Source organism: Labeo rohita, chromosome 2 (genome assembly GCF_022985175.1).
Source record: "Labeo rohita strain BAU-BD-2019 chromosome 2, IGBB_LRoh.1.0, whole genome shotgun sequence".
Lineage (NCBI taxonomy): Eukaryota > Metazoa > Chordata > Actinopteri > Cypriniformes > Cyprinidae > Labeo > Labeo rohita.
The window spans coordinates 33,496,101-33,519,728 of record NC_066870.1 but is presented as its reverse complement, the minus strand read 5'-3'; the positions used below and the strand labels follow the sequence as shown (position 1 = coordinate 33,519,728).

The following is a 23,628-nucleotide window of genomic DNA, read 5'->3' as shown; positions in this document are numbered from 1 at the left end:
TGATAAAAAAAAAAAAAATAGTAAAAAAAGTTTCATTTTGAAGCCTTGCCAACAGAAAACTATTAAAGACTGCATAATTTTATAGTTAATTGGAACTGGGGGACAAAAATACAGTTTTAATGGCTTTCAATGGGGACATTTTTGTCCTCAAGGTCTTTTGGAAAGGTCCTCAAGGAAATTAAATATATGCTGTTGGCATTATACAGAATGATAGATAAAAAAAAAAAAAAAAAAAAACAAGGGATTTAAAATGTTTTTATTTTTTTAATAGAAAAAAAATCATTCTAGGTAAACCTGGTCACATTTATCAATTCTATACATCTCATAAATAATTTCTAATTTATAAATCTCACTCAAATTACAACACTGCACCATCATATAAGCGGTTTTTGACCTTGTTATAAAATGATGGAGTCCATGATCAACAATGTGCCGTGTAAACAAAGGTAGTTTTAGTGAACTAATAAGTGATACTTCAGTTTAGGTTCTTAAAGCACTTCTGTTCCTCAAGATGACTCCTGTAAAGAAGAAAACACATTCTTCTATCGGAACAAGACTGATTTGTGCGTGATCAAGGAGTGTGTGCGTGTCTTTCACAATCCTTATAAGTAGAGAGGCGTGGAAAAAACGTCTATTTGACCACCCAGGATGGGTCTTTTCTGATGCTTTCATTTTCCGGGCCTAAAATCGCCACTCCGCATGTTTGCTGACCGACACCCAGATACCTGGAATAATAATAAAAAAAAAAAAAATTAAAAATAAAAAAACAAATACAGCACTTAAGCATAAATATTTTTATTAATTAATTTTGCATTTTTATGAATTTTATCAGATAATTATACACCACCAATCAGAAGTTTTTGAACTAATATTTTTATTATTTTTCAAAGAAGTGTCTTTGCTCACCAAGGCTGCATTTATTTGATCCAAAGACAGCAAAAACAGTAAAACTTATTTTTACTATTTAAAGTAACTTTTGAGCAGCGAATCAGAATATTAGAATGATTTCTGAAGGATCATGTGACTAGAGTAAGTGAATAAAATATATTCACATAGAAAACAGTTATGTTAAATAGTAAAAATAATTCAAAATTGTACTGTTTTTGCTGTCTTTGGATCAAATAAATGCAGCCTTGGTGAGCAGGAGGCGTCTTTAAAAACATTAAAAAAAAAAAAAAATTGACTGGAAGTGTATATACATTTAAATGTTTTGTTACCTGCCAGCGACGTCAGTTAGGTTTTTATCAGTCACAGCGAACAGTCTCTCTCTGTATCTTTGTTTTATCTCGTCTGTAATGCCGTTTAAAAAACGTCCCAAACCTACAGCACATTAACAAAGTCCTTGTGAACTACAGAACAAATATCCAAAAACACAAACTCAACAGCAACCACAAAAACATTCACACATCCAAACACCTTGATATTTAAATACAAAATATCCCAACAATCATTATACGAAAAATCCATAGGTACAAACATCTAAACATATGAAGCAAATAAAAACCTAATAATTAAATAAACTATAAAAATGTTAAATTAAATTTTTTTTTTAATCTTTTACATTCTACGAATATGCTGTTAAATATTTACAATAATTTTATCTAACAACCTTTTTTTTTTTTTTACATGAACTATACACAGATGGGCTGAAATGTCACTCAGTGTCCAAAGATACAGTCCACATTACTGACCCTTATCTGATGGGGCGATGGGTGCATCAACGGCAGAGAAAACCGAAAGCTTAGCCTCATCTATGTCCTGCTGGGTAAATTTTCCTGCTCGCACCCACTCTACTCCGCCACGGAAAGCCGACAAGGTCTGCGTGGAGTTTGGATCTCTGAGAGATTGACATGACAAAAACACAATAAAAAATTACCAATCAATGATAAAGCAAATACACTAATGGATACATTGTATCAGATCCAATTAAATGTGTCATATGTACCTATAGGAATAAAACGAGAACAGGCCACCTCCTCCCATTCTAGCGCCACCTCCATAAGCTCCACCCTTTTCTCTGATCTCTCCATGCAGGAACTTAGCAGTCATCATCCTTGCTAATATACATAGACTGAGAAAGAACAACAGATGACAAACTGTGAATAAACAAAGATTAATCAAAATAAACCATAATTGTGATACCACAATTTCATTGAATAAATGTGTGTAAACTTGTAATGAGAAGCATTTACAAAAAGGCTGCTGTCAACAACAGAACATCTTTAAGAACTTCCTGTTTTTTTTTTACCAAAATAAAAGCTTAATGGTTTAACGTTTAATAAAAAAGAAAGAAATTCATACTAAACATTAGTATTGTCATTTTACAGTTGAACCATAAAATAAATGGTAATTATTTATTTATGATTATATTATTTTTCTTTTTTTTTTATTTTATAGTGAAATATAACAGTAATGTCTTATTTTAATATTTGTATTATATAATATATATAAAATATTTATATTTTAATATACGTAATAACAATAATTATCATTATTTTTTTAAATAATATAAAATATTATTGTTAGTCAAATTTATATAAAAAACAACAAAGTAGACCAATAAAAAATTATTTTAATTTAATTCAAATATGTTTGTAATGACATACATTTACATATATATTAATAATAAAATATAGAAATATATATATTATTTTAATTTAATTAGATTTTCTACCCCAAACTCTGAATATGAAAATCTGAAACTGAAAATGAGAAAAAAAAAATTCATACTAAATATTTGTATTATAATTTTACAGTTGAACGTATAATATTTATTACTGTAACTGTTTATTTATTTAAGATTATATAATTTTTTTTATATTCTGTTTCATTAAGTGAAACATAACAGTATATATATATATATATATATATATATATATAAACATTTTAAATTGATTTTCTTCCTCAAACTGTAAGCAAGCATAATGAAAAACTATTTGCAAGAGTGACAGTTGTTATACCTGGCGTAATCAGCATGTGTGAACGGGACGGCCCGCACGCACTCGCTGACAAAGTTCACATTAAAGGGAAGCTGGAAATACGTCTTCATCTGACAGGGTTTAAAATTAGGCTCCTGGCAGGATGAAGAGGGAGATCGGTGAGAACTCTGCAGATCAATCAAACCTGAATGCTGCTGTAATGTTGTTCAAAAGCACTTACTGAGATAAGTTTACGACTCGCGGATGATTCAGCTTGAGGATCTAATGCTCTCTATGAAAGGAAAAAACAAAAAATTGAATTTGTGTAGCTTAATTCATTGTGAAAAGTTGTGTGCTCTAAAAAGAAAAGTGTGGCGTCTCACCTCCACAACGATTGGTCTGACAGGTTTGCGGTCCTTTCGGTTGGCTGCTATATTACCTATAAACCTCTCCACCTCTCCAGCCGCATCTGACATTTTCTGCGGTGTGGCGTTCACTGCACACCTGAAACAAAGACATCATAATCACATTCATAAAACTTCATTCTGTAAACTTCATTCATACATTTACAGTCAGTAAGTTTTTAAAAATAGAATTTCATTCATTAAATTAAAACATCTGTCCCTGTATTTTTACTGTTCAGTTTTCTACATTCTAGATTTTCTGTTTCTATACTGTCCCCAGAAATTGATAAAAATCACAATAATACAAAGGCTCAAGTAGCTTATGTCTTTTGTCATTTACTGTTGTTTTCTTTCATCTACCCTTTATGCCATATTACTAGGGTTATTATGGTTGACTAAAACTAAAACAAAACAAACAAAAAAAAACAAAACACTTATTTTAAATAAAATAAAAACTGAAATAAAATTAAATACACTTTTTTGAGATAGCACTTTTAGTTTAACTGGATGTTTAACCAAAATTAAAATGAAAACAAAAATCTTATAATAAAAATAGATTCTAAATATTTTACAGAAAGTAAAACTAAAACATCACTGATCAGCATCAGAACTCAGAAGAAATTCAGGAGACCAAAAAAAAAAAAAAAAAAAAGTCAATTATTTAACCACATAAAAATACATCACTAAAATAATTAATAAATGGTATATATTATATATATATATATATATAATATACATATATATATATATATATAAATATAATAATATATATAAATATAATATACAAAATACTACAAATTACAAAAAAAAAACAATTACAAAAAAAAAAAAAAAAAACTAAACTAAAAACTAAACTAAAACCTTAACCAAAATGAAAATGAAACCAAAATCTAAAAATAAAAATAGATTAAAAATATTAATAGAAACTAAAACTAAAATAGCACTAATCACCACCAGAATATAATCATTGCAAAAAACAAAAAAAGGCAATTATTTAAGTTATTTAACAGCTAAAAATACATCAATAAAAAATATATATAAATACATATAGTTTGATATTGGATCAATGTTATATATCAGTTTAATATTAATGAAATTTCTAATATTTCCCAGTGGAAGCATTTCTATTCTGTGCATTAATGTAATCTACTTGTACATAATATATACAAATACACATGGGTAAGTCTCTCATGTGTAAGACCAATTCTACATCCAGTCTATACAGATTAGTTATTTATACTTTCAAAATAAAACCAACGATTAGTTTTTTTATTTATTTGTTTACATTTGGTTGATGTTTACCTCATGTTCTCAGGATTCAACAGGTGTCTCTTTATCCGGGGAAGTTTCCTCAAAACTGATGTCAGATCAGTCATCTCAGCTATTCTTTTCATAAACTTAACCTGTAATAAAAAAAAAATAAATAATTAAGTTACAACAATTTACTCTACTCAAAGTTGTCAAAGATTGGAGATCAACATGGGGAACACGTCTCAGCGTTCACCTGGTCCATCCCGCTGAATGTCTCTTGCAGGTCTGCTGTGGGTGTGAGGGTTCGAGCAGCACGTGTCATCGCATACATGTGACCGGAATACGAGATGCCATTGGACAACTCCTGAGCAGACATCATGACCAGCACACGCAGACGCTGCTCATCATCAAAATGAGGGCTGGAAATATACATGGCGGTTTCCGCATCAGTTTAAAATCATTTAGAGATTAAAACATTTAATTTTCTGTCTCTTAAAAAAAAAAAAAAAAAAAAAAAAAATGTTTAACAAACCTGTTAAAAATGTCACTCCACAGCTGAAACATGTCAGGTAGATTCCTCTCCAGGCAGGAAGATGACAGGATAATACCCTAAGAAATACAAACCAAGACAAAAGCATTGATTGACATAGTAGCAAAAAAGCTCAGAACTGGTAATTTGGCAAATCACCCCCACTTTAAAAATGGATAAGCATCATATTTATGTAAATCCACATGATGGATGACAAAGATACCTGCTCATACAGATCAAGGTCATCAGTGTCTGGTATGATCTGTGGAGATACAGACATGCCTCCCGTCTTCAGTTCGATACGCTGGGCCTGCTGACGATAATCCATCTCTCCACAGCCCAACCTGAGATTACATCATCATTATAATTCTGTCTTCACTTTATTATTTACTTACACCACTGTTTAAAAGTTTGGGGTCAGCATGTTGTTTTTTTTTTTTTTTTAAGAAATTAAATGCTTTTATGTAACAAGGATGAATCACACTGCTCAAAAGTATCAAAAAAATTCAAATAACTGCTGTTCTTTTGAACATTCTATTAATCAAAGAATTCCAAAAAAAGTAGCAGTTTCCACAAAAACATGAAGCAGCACAACTGTTTTAAAGGAGAAGTCCACTTCTACAACAACAATTTACAAATAATTTACTCACCCCCTTGTCATCCAAGATGTTCATGTCTTTCTGTCTTCAGTCTTAAAGAAATTATGGTCTTTGAGGAAAACATTTCAGAATTTTTTTTTCATATAATGGACTTGATTGTTGCCCCGATTTTGAACTTCCAAAATGTAGTTTAAATGCAGTTTCAAAAGGCTCTAAACGATCCCAGCTGAGGAAGAATGGTCTTATCTAGCGAAACGATCAGACATTTTTTTTCGAAAAATAAAAATTTGTATACTTTTTAAGCACAAAAGCTTGATTTATATGTTCGACGTGATTCAATAGTACGTAATGTCGTGAACACACATCTCAGAGCCTGTGCTACACAAGCTTTTGTGCTTAAGAAGTATACCAATTTTTATTTTTCGAAAAAAATGACAGATAGTTTCGCTTGATAACACCCTACTTCTGACTTCTTGGCTGGGATCGTTTAGAGCCTTTTGAAGCTGCATTTAAACTACATTTTGGAAGTTCAAAATCGGGGGCACAATTGAAGTCCATTATATGGAGAAAAATGAAATGTTTTCCTCAAAAACCATAATTTCTTTACGACTGAAGACAGAAAGACATGAACATCTTGGGTGACAAGGGGGTGAGTAAATTATTTGTTGTTCTGGAAGTGGACTTCTCCTTTAAACACTGATAAATATTTCTTGAGCAGCAAATCAGCATATTAGAATGATTTCTGAAGGATCATGCGACATTGAGGACTTGAGTAATGATGCTGAAAATGTACAAAGGGTTTCATACTTAGTGATGACGCTGCAGAACAGAGGAACGTAGATCTTCAGGTCTTCAGGGAGGGAGTTGAGGTTGCACATGGCTCTGAAATACACCATGCCATTGGTGGGCTGCTCACAGTACTGTACAGGTACACCACCTAGAAAGAAACAGTAAAGGTAGTCAGTAAATGGCTTTTGCATCTACAATTTTTACTTTGAATGTGCTTGTTACTGTATGTGTATGCATATGTGTTTCACCTGCGGTTCCCAACTGTACAGGTGTGTAGGGAATGATCGGCTCGATGTCAGACACTTTTAATGCAGGTAGACAGGAAGCGTCTTGAGTCGTGTTCTGAACAGCCAACAGCTGCAAACCTGAAGCAACAACAACAGCATTAAAGCATCTACACAACAGAACAAGACTGATTATTCTTGCCCTTCCTCTTGATCACACCTTTATCAAAAATGTCTTTGTGGTCTGCATCTTTGAGGTTCTGTATCTTCCGCTGAAGTTTCTGTTCCTCAGCTTCAGCCTGTTTCTCTAAGAATCTCTCATCTGGACTCATGGTAAGGGTCAGCCGATGGGTGTTATCCTGAAACATTAAACGTTTAATTCTGCAAACATGTATTCAAAAACGGAAAAACAAACATCCTGTTATAAACGCTGTTTTTCTAAAGCACTCCAATTATAACCTTAATTTAGTTTTGTTTTTAGTTTCAGTATTCCGTTTTGGCATTTCCCATTTAGTTTTAATTTTTTGTATGTCTTTTCAGTGTTTTCTAGTTTTAGGGCTTCATTACCTTAAAGTAGTGCTGGACTTTGTCCTGGAGGTAGCGAGGGTTCTCCTTCAAACACTGCCTGAATCTGGACACATTCTCACTGATTTTTAACAACTGCACTGGATCACCATCATGATTCCAACAGGATGCAATATACTAAAAGACAGACAGTCAGAGTTAATGTTATTATTATCATTTTGCAAATTATATTTTTAGTAAGTGTGAGCAAGTTTTTGAAGGTTACCCACAAATATCTAGTACCAACTTCAACTTCCAACTTCACTATCAAAAAAAAATAAAAAAAAATAAAATAAAAATAAAAAAAGGAACCCGTATCCAAAGTTGTTAATTTTGTATTATATTATATTTATTGTAGTATTTTTTTTATTTTAATAGTTCTAAAAAAATTCATTTCTTTTTAATCGTTTTAGTTAACAATAAATAACACTGTTAAGAACAACATTAGCTATCACAGACATAGCAGCATAGAAGTTAGACCCTGAACAAAACAAAATAAACATTAGTACACATTTGTGTGTATGTGTCAGGGTTACAGTTAAATAATTACAATAAAAATGTTATATTTATGAAAAGTTTTATTTCTCAAATTCTGTTCAAATTCCGTTTTTAATTTTTCTGGATTCTGTTTTTTATTTCCTGTTTTAATATCAATAATCAAAAAGCAACTGAAGTCTAATACATTACTTAACAGTAATGTATTAAACATTTAACAAAAATTAAATTTTTTTAGACCACATGACATATTTTCTTTTCTCACATTCACTTGTATTTTAACCAAGTTCTGCATTTTCCATTAATTTTCTGGATTCCATTTAATTTTATTAATCAAAAGCATCCCTAATTAATTTAGTTATTTAATTTTTTTTTTTTTTAATTATTATTATTCTTCTTTTTTTTCTTCCCCAGAAATACAGTGTTGTGTATTTACATTTTTTTGGTAAATACATCCTAGTAAACCTTTTTTTGATAAATATTCCTTAAATGTTTTAATAATTTTATTATTTTATTATTAAAAACTATCATTATATAGAGTAATATATCTGTCAGAGTTTCTTAAAATTAAACCGACCTTTTATTTTGACAGGTTACTGTGAAGACCTTTAGGTTCTGTTTGTATTTATTATGACAATAATTTTTCTCAAAAGAAATGCTGAAGTGCTCCTGAAGTGACTGAAGAGATCATGTTTATGTGTATGTGTTTACGTACTCGTATTGAGACACGCAGAACATGCATGATTCATATTTAAACATAATTTTCGCAGCTTAATATTCACAGACACTTGTCCATATTGTATAAAAACTACACAGACATTTAAGAAAGACAAAATAATAATAATAATAATAATAATAATAATAATTATAATAATAATAAAATAATTATAATAATAATAATATAATAATAAATAAATAAATATATAAATATATAAATATAGTTAACCATTTAATAAAAACTCTCAGTGACACTAAAATAACACTAGTGTGTGTGTGTGTGTGTGTGTGTGTGTGTGTGTGTGTGTGTGTGCGTGCACGTTTACTCACTGAAGCAAGAGCTAGACCAAAGCTGGTGGACTGATGTTTCATCTGAATTTCGATTTTATGCAGCAGGGCTTCAATCTGCTCCTCTTCAAAACCAGTTCTGAAAAAGCAGTTCATTTACATTTATTCATTTAGCAGGTGCTTTATTAAACTGATTGGCCCTCACAGTCAGTCTAGACATCTGTATACTGGAAAAGCTTCATTTAAATTCATACTCCTTATTGAACTAAAGCAATCAAAACACTCCCGTCAACACTCACACAATAATCTCATCGATGGTTTGAGCAATGATGCGTTTGACCGTCTCAGTGTCGTCCTCTGCCATGCCCTGAAGACCGATGGTGAAAGACGCTTGTCTGGTGCTGCCGTCAAACCTGCGTCAATCACACATTTATAAAACCCCACTCTCAATAATCAGAGAGATGAAATGATTTTATACTCTTGTCAAACAACATACCCCACTGAAGAGGAAAAGTCAGAACCGATTTCGGGCTCGATCAGGGCTTTGTAGAAGGGAGAGTTTGGACCAGAGATCATGAGAGAGGAAAGGAGGCTCAAAGTGAACGCCTCAAATGTGTCCGTAATGCTAAAACACACAAAGACAATCTTAGACAGATAAACCACAAATGAAAAAAAAAAAACCAGCATAAATATTTTTCCACTCACTCTCCCAGCAGATAACTCATGCAGAGCGTGTTTTGTTTCATGGGATCAGGAGCGAGTGCGTCAGGCCTGCAAGTAACATGATCCACTCTCTGTACAAAAACAAAAGACAAACCTCATGAAGCAGTTTTACAGTGTGTTTTGAGTGATTGTGTTGCATTCTCTGTAGTGATGGGGGCTTTCGAAAACACTGCTTCATCAAGCTTTAAAACATTCACAAATTTCTTGTTTCGAATCAGTGGTTCAGAGGTTGTTTAGGAAACATTTCCAAATCTTTTCTTTAGTTCAAAGCTTGTTTTAAACTTGCCAAGTCACATGATGTCATAGTGATTCAGAACTTCCTTGTGAAACATTTCCAATTGTTTGGATTTACATTTTGACCAGTAAGTACCGCCAGACTGCAGAAACAGTGAATCATTTTGTAAAGAAATCGACTGAATCATTGTTTCAAAGCCTAATTTTTCCCATCACTAATTCTCTGTTTATTATACAGGTAATTCTCATGTGTGTATTGTTTAAACATACAGGTTTGTTCCAGTGTGTCTGAGGTGGAACTGCAGTGTTTGGTTCTGTCCTCTCAAATTTAGACAGAGCCTCTTCTTCTATCTGTTGCAGGTGCTGCTCCAAAGGTAAGTCCCCGTATGTGAAGAACCTGCCAAAAACACACACAACAGGCAATAAGCATAATTTGCTTATAGCACACATTTATTTATCAAGTGTGAGAGTTTTATGTGTTTACCGTGCATTGCTGGGGTGGTAGTGTGTGGCGTGGAAGTGTCTGAGCTGTTCCCAGGTCAGGTCAGGAATGGCTAGCGGTTCGCCTCCGGACACAACAGAGTATGTGTGATCCGGCAGGAGTTTATTCTGCAAGTGCTGAGCGTACAGACGCTCATTGTCTGACTACACAAACAACACATACAAGAAGAGACTGTTAGTCATAAAACTCAAATCAATAAAAATACAGCAGCATTGTAACTCCTAATTTCATAAGGAAAAAAGTACACACAATGAAATATACAGTATACGGAAGTGTGCATCATCTGTTATATTATGTAGACAATTTATTTTCACTCAATTGCGTAATGGCCAGTATATGCATATTTAAAATTTGTTAAAAAAAAGTGTTTTGTTATAATAATTGATAAATAAAAAAAATACAAATTTCTTTTTCTACAATAAATAAATGCAAAAACAAAGATAGGCTATATATATATATATATATATATATATATATATATATACAGTATATAAATATATACACATTTAAAGTTTTTTTTATTAGGATTTTTTTTAACTTTTGTTTATTTTTACTGATATTGGTCAGTATTTTATTTTATTTTATTTGAAAGATTTATTAAAAAATACAGTAAAAACTATAATATTGTGAAAATTTGTTACCAATTAAAATTGCTTTCTATTTTAATATATTCTAAAATATTATCATTTTCAATGTCAAGAACAGATGTGCTGCTAAATATTTTGTGGAAACCATGACATGTTTTTTCAGAATCCCTTGATGAACAGAAAGTGTAAAAAACATTTATTTGAAACTGAAATCACTAAATGTCTTTGGCTATTCATTAATTTAATCCATCCTTTCTGTGCAAAAAATATATAATCTCCTTAAAAAAAAAAAAAAAAAAAAAAAAAAAGTGAACAAGTGTATTACACTTACACCATTAAAAAGTATTTGAACAGTAAGATTTTTTTTTTTTTTTTTTTTTTAAAAACTCTTCTGCTCACAAAGCCTGCATTTATGTGATCCAAAGTACAGCAAAAACAGCAAAATTCTGAAATATTTTAACTATCTAAAATAATTGTTTTCTATCTGAATGCATTTTAAAATGTAATTTATTTCTGTGATCAAATCTACATTTTCTGCATCATTACTCCAATGTTTAGTGTCAAATGATCCTTCAGAAATCATTCTAATATGATGATTTGCTGTTCAAGAAACATTTTATTATAATTATTATAACTATTATCAATATTTAAAACAGTACATTTTTCAGGATTCTTTGATGAATCAAAAGATCCAAAGATCAGCATTTATCTGAAATAAAATGCTTTTGTAACATTATACACTATACCATTCAGCTGTTTTCAACATAGTAACTATAATAAATGTTTTTTTGAGCAGCAAATCAGAATATTAAAATGATTTCTGCACACGCCCCTCACAAGAATCATGTGACTGGAGTAATGTAGCTAAAATTCAGTTTTGAAATCACAGGAATAAATTACATTTTCAAATATATTCAAATAGAAAACAGTTATTTTAAATAGCAAAAATTTCAAATTTTACTGTTTTTGCTGTACTTTGGATCAAATAAATGCAGGCTTGACAGAAGATTAAAAAAAACATGAAAAACATTAAAAATCTTACAGTTTAAAAACTTTTGACTGTTACTGTCTATATCACACATCACCAACATATATTTTTAAAATCAGAAAAGCATAGAGGAGTCCTTACAAACACTCCTTTCATCTCATTGAACACCACACCCTTGAACACCAGACGACTCGAGGAGTCTGTGGGGTTCTCATGCTCCAGCCTCCAACCCTCCTGCCTGAAAAAAACAAAAACAAAAAACAAACATGAAATCCTCTTCAAAACCAATTCATGTGCCATGAAAAATATACACTATTTGAGTCACAGCCTTTACCAGAAGTCCAGTTCTCTGAGACATGGGAAGAAAACAGCATCTAGATAAACTGAGAGAAGGTTCTGGAAGTCTTTGGCATTCTGGGTGGAGAACGGGTACATCGTGTAATCGCTCGCTGGTGGGAGAGACTGCCATAATCAGAAACACAAATCACACACACAAATGCTCACTTAAACACAAACACGTTTCAGGAGGTACCTGTGAAGGCGTTCATGAAGGTGGAAAGAGAGCGGTTGAGCATCTTAAAGAAGGGGTCTCGACAGGGGAAGCGCTGAGAGCCACACAGAACCGTGTGCTCCAGAATGTGAGGAACACCGGTGCTGTCCATCGGCGTGGTACGAAACTGCACACTACATCATCGGAGAATGCAACGGGTCCAAATTAAAATTTTCCAAAGTCTCAAAGCATATAAACGTCCAGACACACACATACACCGTACCTGAAGAGGTTGTTGGAATCGTCTCGGGCTGCGTGCAGATACTGAGCTCCTGTGGCATCGTGGGAGAGTTTGACGGCCGTCAGGAACAAATCTGGCACTGCTGTTACCTAGACAAACATAGACAAATTTCCAGATGTTTCCAGGTGCAAAATGTGTATTTTCATGACTTGTTTAGGTTTTCCTTACCTCCTTAACAGTGAATCCGTGGATCTTCTGTCCTACTGAGTACTGCAGCGCTCTCTCTACAGCAGAGCTGCCTCTCGACCTCCATGAGCCCTGGAAACTACAAACCCCTCATTCATCAGACTCACAGATCACAATAATCAGCATCAGCATGACTGAGCTTTTCTCAGAGGATTACATAATACATTTCAAAACACATCAAAGCTATAAACATGATGACAATTAATAACAATGACCTGAATGATAAACTAGTCGGAACTGAAGCGCTAACAACAGCCTTAAAAGCATCACGAGTACATTTGACACCGAAGGACTGAAGTTTTATTCAACTGAACTGTCAAGTGTATGACTCACCTCAAATTTTTGAGTTTCGTAATCAATACCTTGCTGTGACGAAACATTTTAGATGCTTAAATCTACTGTCTCTGATAACTACTATGATTTCCGTACCGATTTAAAACTTAAAACACATTATATGTGTGTTGCTAGCGTCATGTTTCCGTTGTTATTACAACTCTGCCCTTCCATGTCCCATGCTGAACACAGCGCATGCGCACTAGACCGGACCTCAACCGCCAACAACGATGCTTTTCATTGGCTGCAAGGTAAGAAGAGCGTAGTTGATTGATTCATACCGATCCACCGGTTGTGCATAATAAAAGTGTGTCCAATAAATAAATAAAAAAATGTAAATTTGATCATATAAAAATCGTTTTGAAAAATATACAGTCTTTTAAAACAAAAGACAAAAGAATGCAGGATTCAAGGTTTTTAAATATTTGACTACTTTACCGAACACTTCTTATAATGACCGCCAGGTGTCAGTAGAAACAGAGGTCACTTTATAAACACAAAGGTCAAGTACTTAGAATTGGAAGGAGCGCCTAAATAGCTCCCCCTCGCTGGAGGTAACGGGTGGAGATAGACACCTAACCACACCCTAACCCTACCCCTTACCCTATCCTAAACCTAACTCCACCCATTAGCTCACACAGAGGTGGAGCTGGACATCCAGAGAGGGGGAGCTGGAGGCCATTCGGCTCTGCAGTGAGCAGTACTTGAAATAAACAGCCGCTATAGGAAAATTACTAGAAGAATAACACCGTGCTGTAAACGGTAAAACTGTTTGCACTACAAACCAGTGTGGTCATAATAAGATAATACATTAAAATAGTACGTAAAACACACCATTTGCAATATAGCAGCAAAACAAGCTGTTTTGTACAGCTAAAAATAGCTGGATGCGGACGAGACTGGAAGCCTGACCCATAAAATGTACAAATGGCTGTGCCCATTTTTACAGGATGAAAAAAAAAAGGTGGATACTTGTTGGGCATATAGGGAGTTAAATTATTATTATTATTTATTCTCAAATTTCATAGTAACTGCAATCGTTACCACTGTAAAATCATATATTTTAACATTTTTATTGGATATTAGAAGACAAAGTCCATTTAACATGTCTCATGTTTTTATGTTCCTTTATTATTGCAGATCTGTGATGCATTTAGTGTTTCTGCTAATTAATGAAAAATATTTTTATTTTATGACAATTTATTGTAACACATACGTGACCCTGGAACACAAAACCAGTCATAAGAGTCTCATAAGAGAGATTTATGCATCACCTGAAAGCTGAATAAATAAGCTTTCCATTGATGTATGGTTTGTTAGGACAATATTATACAACTATTTGAAAGTCTGGAATCTGAGGTTGCAAAAATCTAAATATTGAGAAAATCGCCTTTAAAGTTGTCCAAATGAAATTCTTAGCAATGCATATTACTAATCAAAAATTAAGATTTGATATATTTATGGTAGGAAATTTACAAGATATCTTGATGAAACATGATTTTTGGCATAAAAGAAAAATCGTTAACTTTGTCCCATACAATGTATTGTTGGCTATTGCTACAAATATACCCATGCTACTTATGCTTTTCTGGTCCAAGGTCACATATTCACTATTAACTAAGAGTTAATAGTGATTAGAGTTTCCTAATCTTAAGTATTACCCAACTTATACATTACGTATGGACAGTGCATGTGTTATGTTTTCATATTATATTCGTGATGAACTTAGCATTTTCTGCAAATTATTAAATGTTTATTTTACAGCTTACTGTATTACTTTTAGCATCTTTGTTTCAAGTGGGGTTGTTTAACCTTTCCTTACAGTGATTTTGTGAGGGTGGATCCGCAGAACATGTCGTGCATCTGTCTATTTCAAGTTCGTGCAGAGGTAAAACACTCCCATGAACGTGATGTACTGAACTTTTGTTGTAACACTGAAAAAGAGCATCATATTATTGTCCACAAAATGTTCCAGAAGAGTGTTTACTGTTTACACACAGTCATTTTTCTGATACAGAATCCCAATTTAACCTTTAATGCCTAAAGTTTAGAAAAAAAAGTAAAAAATTACAATCTATTATGTAATGTTTTGCACGCTGTATAATAAAGAAACCACAAAAACGAATTTTATAAAAAGCATTCATTATCATTGTGGTATAAAATGTTTTTACAAAGATAATAACAATCTTACAATATATTGTAGCTTACATAGAGACAATTTTAACAATGGAAACAAGCAAAGAGTACCATTTTGTAGTAATAAAAAATGTAAAACAAAACATTTACATCAGTCTATTCAGACAAAAAGATCTGAACGGTTACGAATGATCATGGTCTACAGGAAAAATTCAAAATAAATGTCTTTTCTAATTTCTAACAAATGTCTGTGATATTAAGTTCACAACCTTAAAAAAATCTTTATACGCACATAAAGTGATAATATTGGAGTGCATTTTAAAATTCCCCTTAAGATACTGCAAATTCCAGTTAGACATTAACAGCTTTCATATGATCAATCCCTGAGCAAACATCCTCATCTCTGTAACATCTGCAGGGCTTTAAACATCTGGACAACATATGCAAGAGCCTCATGCGAGAGCCATCGCAGACATGATGTCAATCTGTGCTCGGAAAAACCAGTGAAATATCCTTGTGCATTTTTCAAAATCACAAAACTATAACTTACTACACAGTAGCAAATCCAGCTCCCTTTCTTTAGGTAACAATAATTCAATAACACAATTCGGTCATTCCAGTCCCTCTGACACAAAATATACAGTATTCAATGATTATTCAATTTTCCAGTTTCATTCTAAGTGCTTCTAAGTCAACCCTTAGAACAATTTTTAAGGCACTAATGCTAATTTTAGAGGTTAAAAAGTTTTTTAAATGCACAATAATATGAGCATGACTAATGTACCTGTAACTGCTGGATAAAGCAGGTTATTTTTACCTTATTTACTCCTATATTAGTGCATTAAAAGTACATATTAGCACGTTATAAAAGGGTGCAGTCTCAATGACAGTTTTTTTTTTTATTTGAGAGTGTAATAAACAGCAATAAACACTTTTATCTCAAATATGTATTGTTAAAGAACACATAGCTGCACTGGATATAAACACAATAGCTGCGCCGTAAAGCAGAGAGTTTTCACTGTGTTAATGCAAAGTGTTAACAAAATATTATTTTTGATTTTGACATATTCACTGCAATTTGCAAAGCCTGCAAATGTGTTAGCTTGCATTCAGTACCAGACTTTCTGCATTTTCAATGAATTTATAGCTATGCTGTCCACCTTTTTCTTCAACGCAGAAGTAAGCCTATGGGCGAGACTTTCGGTTCATTAGCCGCTATAGGGAAATAACGAGAAGAATAACAACGCAGTAAAACAGTAAAACTGTTTGCACTACAAACCAGTGTGCTTGTAATTAAGATAAAATATTAAAATAATATGGTAGGATACACTTATTTGCACTATCAAACAGCAAAACAAGCTGTTTTGGACAGCTAAAAATAGCTGGATGCGGATGAGACCAGTCAGACCCATAAAATTTGCAAATTCGCTCTTACGGGTAGAAAAAGGTGGATAACTTGGGACTAACAAGTCAAATGTCACCAGCATGGGAACAAATGCTATTACCCATGTTCTGATGAAATCCATATCTTTAGCAAGAGGGTGCAAAATCTGCAACACTGACACTCAGCGAATACATAGAAAACCAGCTGTGGCAGGTCTTTGGGATTCTGTGTAGCTCTTTGGGATTTGCGTTCAGATGTGTCGCTTCATGTGCAAGGCGAGATGATCAGAACGAGAGAAACACCTGTCGCAGTGGCTGCATTTGAAGGGTTTGGCTCCGGTGTGTTTTCTGAAGTGCCGGGTCAGTTCATCACTTCGAGCGAAGCGCCACTCACAGCCGTCCCACGAACACCTGTATGGCTTCTCACCTGCATAACACATACCCACATAACATCACATTCAAACATTTAAGGTTTTTTAACTTGGGTCTGTGAGTTGATAAAAAGATGACAGTTAAAAAAATTAAAACAAAATTACTTGAAAAATAAAACAAAGTAAAACTAGGGGTCAACTGACACCAGTACTGACTATTACAGATCAAGTAGACCAATAACTGACATTTTGAACCAATATACACTGCCATTCAAAAGTTTGGGATCAAGATTTTTTATGTTTAATGCAGTAGTGCTTTCTATTATTTTGGAAACTGTGATACTTTTTTCAGAATTCTTTAATTAATACAAAGTTAAAAAGAACAGCATTTTTTTAAAATAGAAATCTTTTGTAGCAATATAAACTACCATTCAATGTTTGTGGCCAGTAAAAGCATATTTCTACCAATTAAAAAAAATAAATATATACTTTTATTCACTAAGGATGTGTTAAATTGATAAAAAGTGATAGCAAAGACTTAGAAAATATGCTGTTCTTTTTAACTTTTTACTCAAAGAATCCTGAAAAAAAAGTCACAGGTGCCAAAAAAATATATTAAGCAGCAAAACTGTTTCCAAAACTGATAATAAAAGTAATAAATCAGCATAATAGAATGATTTCTAAAGGATCACGTGACACTGAAGGCCAGAGTAATGATGCTGAAAATTCAACTTTGTATCACAGGAATAAATCATATTTTAAAATATATTAAAATATTACATTTAATATATTAAATCAAGAATAAAAAGAGCTCTGACAAAAACTTTCTTTAAATGCTTTCCATTTTAAAAGCATCGGTTTTGAAAATGACCAATTACAGATGCCTAATATTGGTAAAAGATAATCGGTCACCCCCTATGAAAAACACTAACTAAAAGAAAATTACATTTGTTTACCTGCATATCATTAAATGATATCAAAGTTTTACACAATCTTAACCAGATGCGAAATAAACAAGCATTGTAACTACTGAAAGCATTCTTTGTTTATTGCTTTATTGTTTCTTTGTTCTTCTTCATTACGATTTCCTTGTTTTGAAGCTATATTTAGTATATAACATGGAATTGTTTTAATTTATTGTCAATGTTTAATTGCTCTGGGTAGCTCACCCACATTGAAATCTCACTGGACCAAAGAATTGATTCTCATGTATATTAATTATCAAAATATGAATGAGGAGAGATTACTTGTAGAAGCTGGAACATTGGATATTACGTGACAAGAAATTTATTTTGCGTTCAGTTTGCCTCATGGTGCAGCAGGGACCATGGGATCTTCATGTAAAATACTACAGTGCCATATTTTTGGGGTGGTTAATTTGATTTTCGAATGTAGAAGACATCCAAATGCTAACATGAAAGCATAGTGAGAAAAAGAGACAAACTTGGGTCAACCGGTACATAATTGTCACGTGCAACATGTCAGAACACGTTCACGCCCGCAAGCCCACGTCTCTATGTTGTTCTTTGCTGTGATCTGGGTTCCTTTATGATCTCTATTAGCTCTTAGTACAGTCAGTACAGTTCGCAAACATTCTTTAGATTGCATGCAAAGATGAACAGTGTGGGAACAGGGTTAACGCACACAGGGTAAGTAAACTATATTCCTAGAGTGTATGACAGCCAACATGAAGAATGAGCATTTCAAGAATGTAGGGAGTCACCAAACCACATTTACACACACTCTTCAAACATTCGCCTCCAGAGGAGGCTAAATATTCAAACAACAAGTGTTATGCAACAGCAGTGCTACGTGGTAATGAATGCATACTGTGCATGCATGGAAACATTTGCATTTATATTAGGTATTATACTTATATATATATATATTTTTTAAAGTTCTGCTCTGCAAGGCTGCATATATTTAATCAAAAATACAGAAAAAAACTCTAATATTGTAAAATATTATTGCAATTTAAATTAGTGATTTTCTATTGTAATATACTTTAAAACAATTTTTTTTTCTGTGATGCAATGCTGAATTTTCATCAGGCATTACTCCAGTCTTACATGTCACATGATCCTTCAGAAATCATACTAATATGCTAATTTATTATCAATGTTGGAAACAGTTTAATATTTTTATTTTATTTTTATTTATGCTTATTTTTTGGTAACTTGTGATACTTTTTTCAGGATTCTTTGATGAATAAAATGTTAAAAAGAAAAGCATTTAATTAAAACATAAATCTTTTGTAACAATATGCAATACTGTTCAAAATTTGGGGTCAGTGTTTTTTTTTCTTTCTTTCTTTGAAGGAAATTAATACTTTCATTCAGCAAGGATGTTTTAAAATGATAAGTTATAATAATAACTTTTATTGTTAGAAAAGATTGCTGTTCTTTTGAATTTTTATTCATCAAAGAATCCTGAAAAAAGTATCACAGGTTCCAAAAATATTAAGCAGCACAACTGTTTCCAACACTGATAATAAATTAGCATAGAATGATTTCTGAATGATCATGTGACACTGAAGACTGGAGGAATACCTGATGAAAATTCAGCTTTGCATCACAGAAATAAATTATATTTTAAAGTACAATAAATTAGAAAACTGTTATTTTAAATTGTAATAATATTTCATAAGATTAGTTTTTTTCTGTATTTTTTAATCAAATAAATGTAACTTTGATGGATATAAGAGAGGCTTTTATCTAAAGCAAATTAAATTGCATTTAAAGTATATCAGTTCATGCTGTTACGATTTTTGTGAAGGCTTTAGGAGTGGTTTTAAAAAACATGCTTTGTAAAGCAGATTTATCTTAGTGACTTTCAACATGATCCAAAAGGGGGAAGTTTTGTTTCCCAAAGCTAAGAACACTGTTGTGGCAACAGTAAACCAAAATACAGGTAAGACTATAGACACACAAAAACTGCTTACCGGTGTGTGTGCGTTGATGTGCTTTGAGGTGAGAACTCTTGGTGTACACCTTCCTGCAGCCGTTGAAGTAACAGCGATGAGCTCTCCTTCGTCCTTCGGGTGACATCTCACCTTTGACCTCATCCCTTCTCACCCCTTCTGCATCTTCTTTAACCTCCATGAGAGGAAGTGAGGATGAGGAGGGTGGCGTCGGGGGCGTGTGTGCGATTACATGCTGCTGTGGGTGTGTAAGCACATCAGCAGATGAAATGATCTTCTTACAGATGCCGAATGGCGAATGGGAAGCCGTAGCGGCCCCGTCCTGCTTGGGGATGGAAGCTTCCGGTGGCAACGAGTTCGGTTCAGTCCCGCAGCAACGCAGAAACTGGTTCCAGAGATTATCAGACTCGCATACTGATCTTAGATCAGCTGCAGAGACATAGGGCTCATTCTGCAGATAGCGCTCAAGCTCAAGACAAGTCTGTAAGAGACAATCAAAAGCAATCAGTGACAAACATGCATTGTATGCAAATATTTTCTTACACTCAAGTCAAAAGTTTGCTCACCAAGCCTGCATGTATTTGATCCAAAGTACAGCAAAAACAGTAAAATTTTAAAATATATTTGCTATTGAAAATAACTGTTTTCTATTTGAATATATTTTAAAATGTAATTTATTCCTGTGATTTCAAAGCTGAATTTTCAGCACCATTACTTGTCACATGATCCTTCAGAAATCATTCTAATATTCTGATTTGCTGCTCAAAAAAAAAAAAAAAACATTTATTATTACTATTATTATTATTATGTTGAAGACAGCTGAGTAGAATTTTTTTAGGTTTCTTTTATGAATAAAAAGTTAAGAAGAACAGCATTTAGCTAAAATAGAAATCTTTTGTAACATTATAAATGCCTTTATCATCACTTATTAATTCCTAAAATTCTTTCCCTAAATAAATAAATAAATAAATAAATATATATATAAATATATATATATATATATATATATATATATATATATATATATATATATATATATATATATACTGACTCCAAGCTTCTGAATGGTATGTCACAAAAGCTTTTTAATTTCAGATAAACGCTGATCTTTAGATCTTTCTATTCATACAAAATCCTGAAAAAAGTAATCAACTGCTTTAAGCATTATTATTAATAATGATAATAATGTTTTTTTGAACAGCAAATCAGCATATTAGAATGATTTCCTAAAAATCATGTGACACTGAAGACTGGAGTAATGATCCTGAAAATGTAGCTTTGATCAAAGGAATAAATTACATTTCAAAACATATTTAAATAGAAAACAGTCTATTAAAATAATAAAAATATTTTTGCTGTTTTTGGATTTTGGACTTCTTTATGAAAACATTCAGAAATCTTACTGTTTAAAAACTTTTGACTGGTAGTGGATAAATTTAGACCTATTTAAAAATATGTGAGAATATATAAGAGACCTTTCTTCACTTCTCTCACGTCGGTCATTTCAATGTTCAAATTTGTTGTTTGTCATCCGCTTTTAATAGTTCTCTTTTTCTTCTATTTTATCTTACTAAACTTAAGACTAACGTTACAAAACTTAGGTTTGGGAAACGTTTGCTTTTCTTACTCATATGTTTGATCACAGTATTTGATGAATAAAACAGGTGGTTTATATTAACGTTACCTGTTGCCAGTACTCCTCCAGAGACGGTAAGGCGGACAGGTATCCCGTGTCAAGGACACTCTGTAGCTCCTGGAAAATACTACACATGGGAATAACATCCATATTCCTCCCACGTACAGATCTGTCAAACCCAGCTGGAAATCCTGGAAAAAGCGCTTTCCCGCCGTGTCTTCATGCGCGGATGTAAGGCAACAGTTGTTTGTCTTTAGCGGACTCTCGGCTGCACAGAAGCGCTGCAAACTTTTCAAAACAAGCGAAGCACGTTGAGCGACGTCACCAGCGGACGAATCAGAGGCGAGCGGCTACTGCCCCGCCCAGCGCTTTAACTCCACCCAATGGGTGCGTCCGTCTGCCGATCTGGTTGAGCATTGGGCATCGGCGTGTTTGTGTGTGTGATGATTGGTGGGTTGTAGTTGGCGCTATTTCTGGGGAGGTATATAAACAAACCCCTTCATTGCAAATGAGGAAGTTGCGGTATTAGCACGCATTTTTACGAGCGTAGATAGCTGTACTCTTTGGCAACTATTATATATATATATATACACACACTACCAGTAAAAAGTTTTTTAACAGTAAGATTTGTAATTTTTTTTTAGTAAGTCTTTTTTGCTCACCAAGCCTGCCTTTTTTTATCCAAAGTACAATTTTGAAATACTTTTACTATTTAAAATAACTTTTTCTATTTGAATAAAAAATCTAAAAAAATTCTACTCGGCTGTTTTCAACATAATAATAATAATTGTTTTTGAGCAGCACATCAGAATATTAGAATGATTTCTGTAAGATCATGTGACTGGAGTAATCATGCTAAAAATTCAGCTTTGAAATCACTAGAATAAATTACATTTTAAAATTTATTCAAACAGAAAACAGTTATTTTAAGTTGTAAACCTTTTTTTACTGTTTTTGCTGTACTTTGGATCAAATAAATGCACGCTTGGAGAGCAGAAGAGACTTCTTTAAAAACACATTAAAAATCTTTTTTACTGGTAGTGTATATCAGGAAGAGCTCAGAGAAATTGTCACATTTAAACAGCTTAAGTATGGCTTTGTAAGCATGCAACATAAAATAATGTAATAAAATAACAACCATAACCATAATAAACATAACAATAATTAAATAAAAAGAAATTATTATAAAAGCATGATTAAAATCTCCATAAGACCTGGAAGCAATGATCTCTTAGTAAGAGGAATTTTAATTTCTTGACCTAATTAATTAGTTGACCTAGTCTCAGGATAATTACTTACGGATTATTTTACCCTCAAGTGAACTGGATCACTGAGACACTATTTCAATGACTCTTGATGTGTCCTGCGAACCAGATAAGTCTGATTCATAAACAAATCGCTGAGACTAGGTCAACTAATTAAAAATCTGACATGCAGTATGTACTTTATAGGCTATATATACATATATGTAATGCAATACTGGGGATTCTTCTGACCTGACACTTTATATAATCAAACTATGTTAAACTAAGTGTAATTTTTTGTTACTCATCATCAGAGCAACAGTGGGGGAAACTAAACAATAATTAGTAACAAGTGAACAAACGCAAGGAGGACATTTGCCAATTTGTGATGTCTGTGTATGTGCTTTCCACACCCACAAAGCCTTAGATTAGAAACAGTGAGGTAAGGATTACTGAAAGTAAATACCTGGAAGCATGTACACAAGCATACTCTGCTATCAAAAAACTCATATATATATTTTTAAAACTCATAAAGCACTGTGGCATGTCAGTCTGTGTTTACAATCTAAGCTTTTCCCTTAATCAAAACTGTGTGAATGGATAATGCACATATGCACAGACAGACACACACACATGCACCGACATGCACATACAAAGAGAGAGAGGAGTGTGCACAGTGACGGTGACTCATATTTTCTGTGATTACACTCACACTGTTTGTATTCAGGCTAGCACACATGCTCTATTTCATTCTGTCAAAGATAGTATTTCGCAGCATACTCCAAATCACAGAGATTGTTTTCAAGGTAATTCATG

At 32.9% G+C, this 23,628-nt stretch overlaps 2 protein-coding genes across 2 annotated transcripts; both read right to left on the bottom strand.

Moving 5' to 3' along the window:
- Positions 1–240: 240 nt before the first annotated feature.
- On the bottom strand, positions 241–13,335 carry pitrm1 (pitrilysin metallopeptidase 1). The gene is made up of 27 exons (XM_051095399.1): positions 13,123–13,335; positions 12,772–12,868; positions 12,586–12,692; positions 12,345–12,496; positions 12,147–12,261; positions 11,954–12,050; positions 10,220–10,380; positions 10,006–10,132; positions 9,484–9,572; positions 9,275–9,403; positions 9,078–9,191; positions 8,821–8,917; positions 7,282–7,416; positions 6,935–7,073; positions 6,739–6,855; positions 6,509–6,638; positions 5,326–5,446; positions 5,106–5,182; positions 4,827–4,992; positions 4,625–4,725; positions 3,302–3,422; positions 3,160–3,210; positions 2,961–3,073; positions 1,946–2,071; positions 1,692–1,837; positions 1,218–1,320; positions 241–725 (listed from the first exon to the last, which is right to left on the bottom strand). Exons 1-27 carry the CDS (start codon positions 13,167–13,169, stop codon positions 632–634), a joined length of 3,072 nt encoding a protein of 1,023 aa, XP_050951356.1. The 5' UTR covers positions 13,170–13,335; the 3' UTR covers positions 241–631.
- Positions 13,336–15,225: 1,890 nt separating this feature from the next.
- klf6b (Kruppel-like factor 6b) lies at positions 15,226–21,872 on the bottom strand. The gene is made up of 3 exons (XM_051095938.1): positions 21,617–21,872; positions 19,954–20,413; positions 15,226–17,068 (listed from the first exon to the last, which is right to left on the bottom strand). The coding sequence occupies exons 1-3, from the start codon at positions 21,716–21,718 to the stop codon at positions 16,893–16,895; spliced, it is 738 nt and encodes a 245-aa protein (XP_050951895.1). The 5' UTR covers positions 21,719–21,872; the 3' UTR covers positions 15,226–16,892.
- Positions 21,873–23,628: the final 1,756 nt, after the last annotated feature.

Bases quoted from the DNA above. Each gene is read 5' to 3' on its own strand.
- pitrm1 (XM_051095399.1), bottom strand. From the start codon at position 13,169: ATGTTTCGTCACAGCAAGGTATTGATTACGAAACTCAAAAATTTGAG. The intron at 9,573-10,005 runs GTATGTTTAAAC...GTTTTTGTACAG, and splicing joins AGACACACTGGAACAAACCT to AGAGTGGATCATGTTACTTG. The intron at 2,072-2,960 runs GTATAACAACTG...GTTCTTTCTCAG, and splicing joins ACACATGCTGATTACGCCAG to TCTATGTATATTAGCAAGGA.
- klf6b (XM_051095938.1), bottom strand. From the start codon at position 21,718: ATGGATGTTATTCCCATGTGTAGTATTTTCCAGGAGCTACAGAGTGTC. The intron at 20,414-21,616 runs GTAACGTTAATA...TGTCTCTTACAG, and splicing joins TGGAGGAGTACTGGCAACAG to ACTTGTCTTGAGCTTGAGCG. The intron at 17,069-19,953 runs GTAAGCAGTTTT...TGTGTTATGCAG, and splicing joins ACATCAACGCACACACACCG to GTGAGAAGCCATACAGGTGT.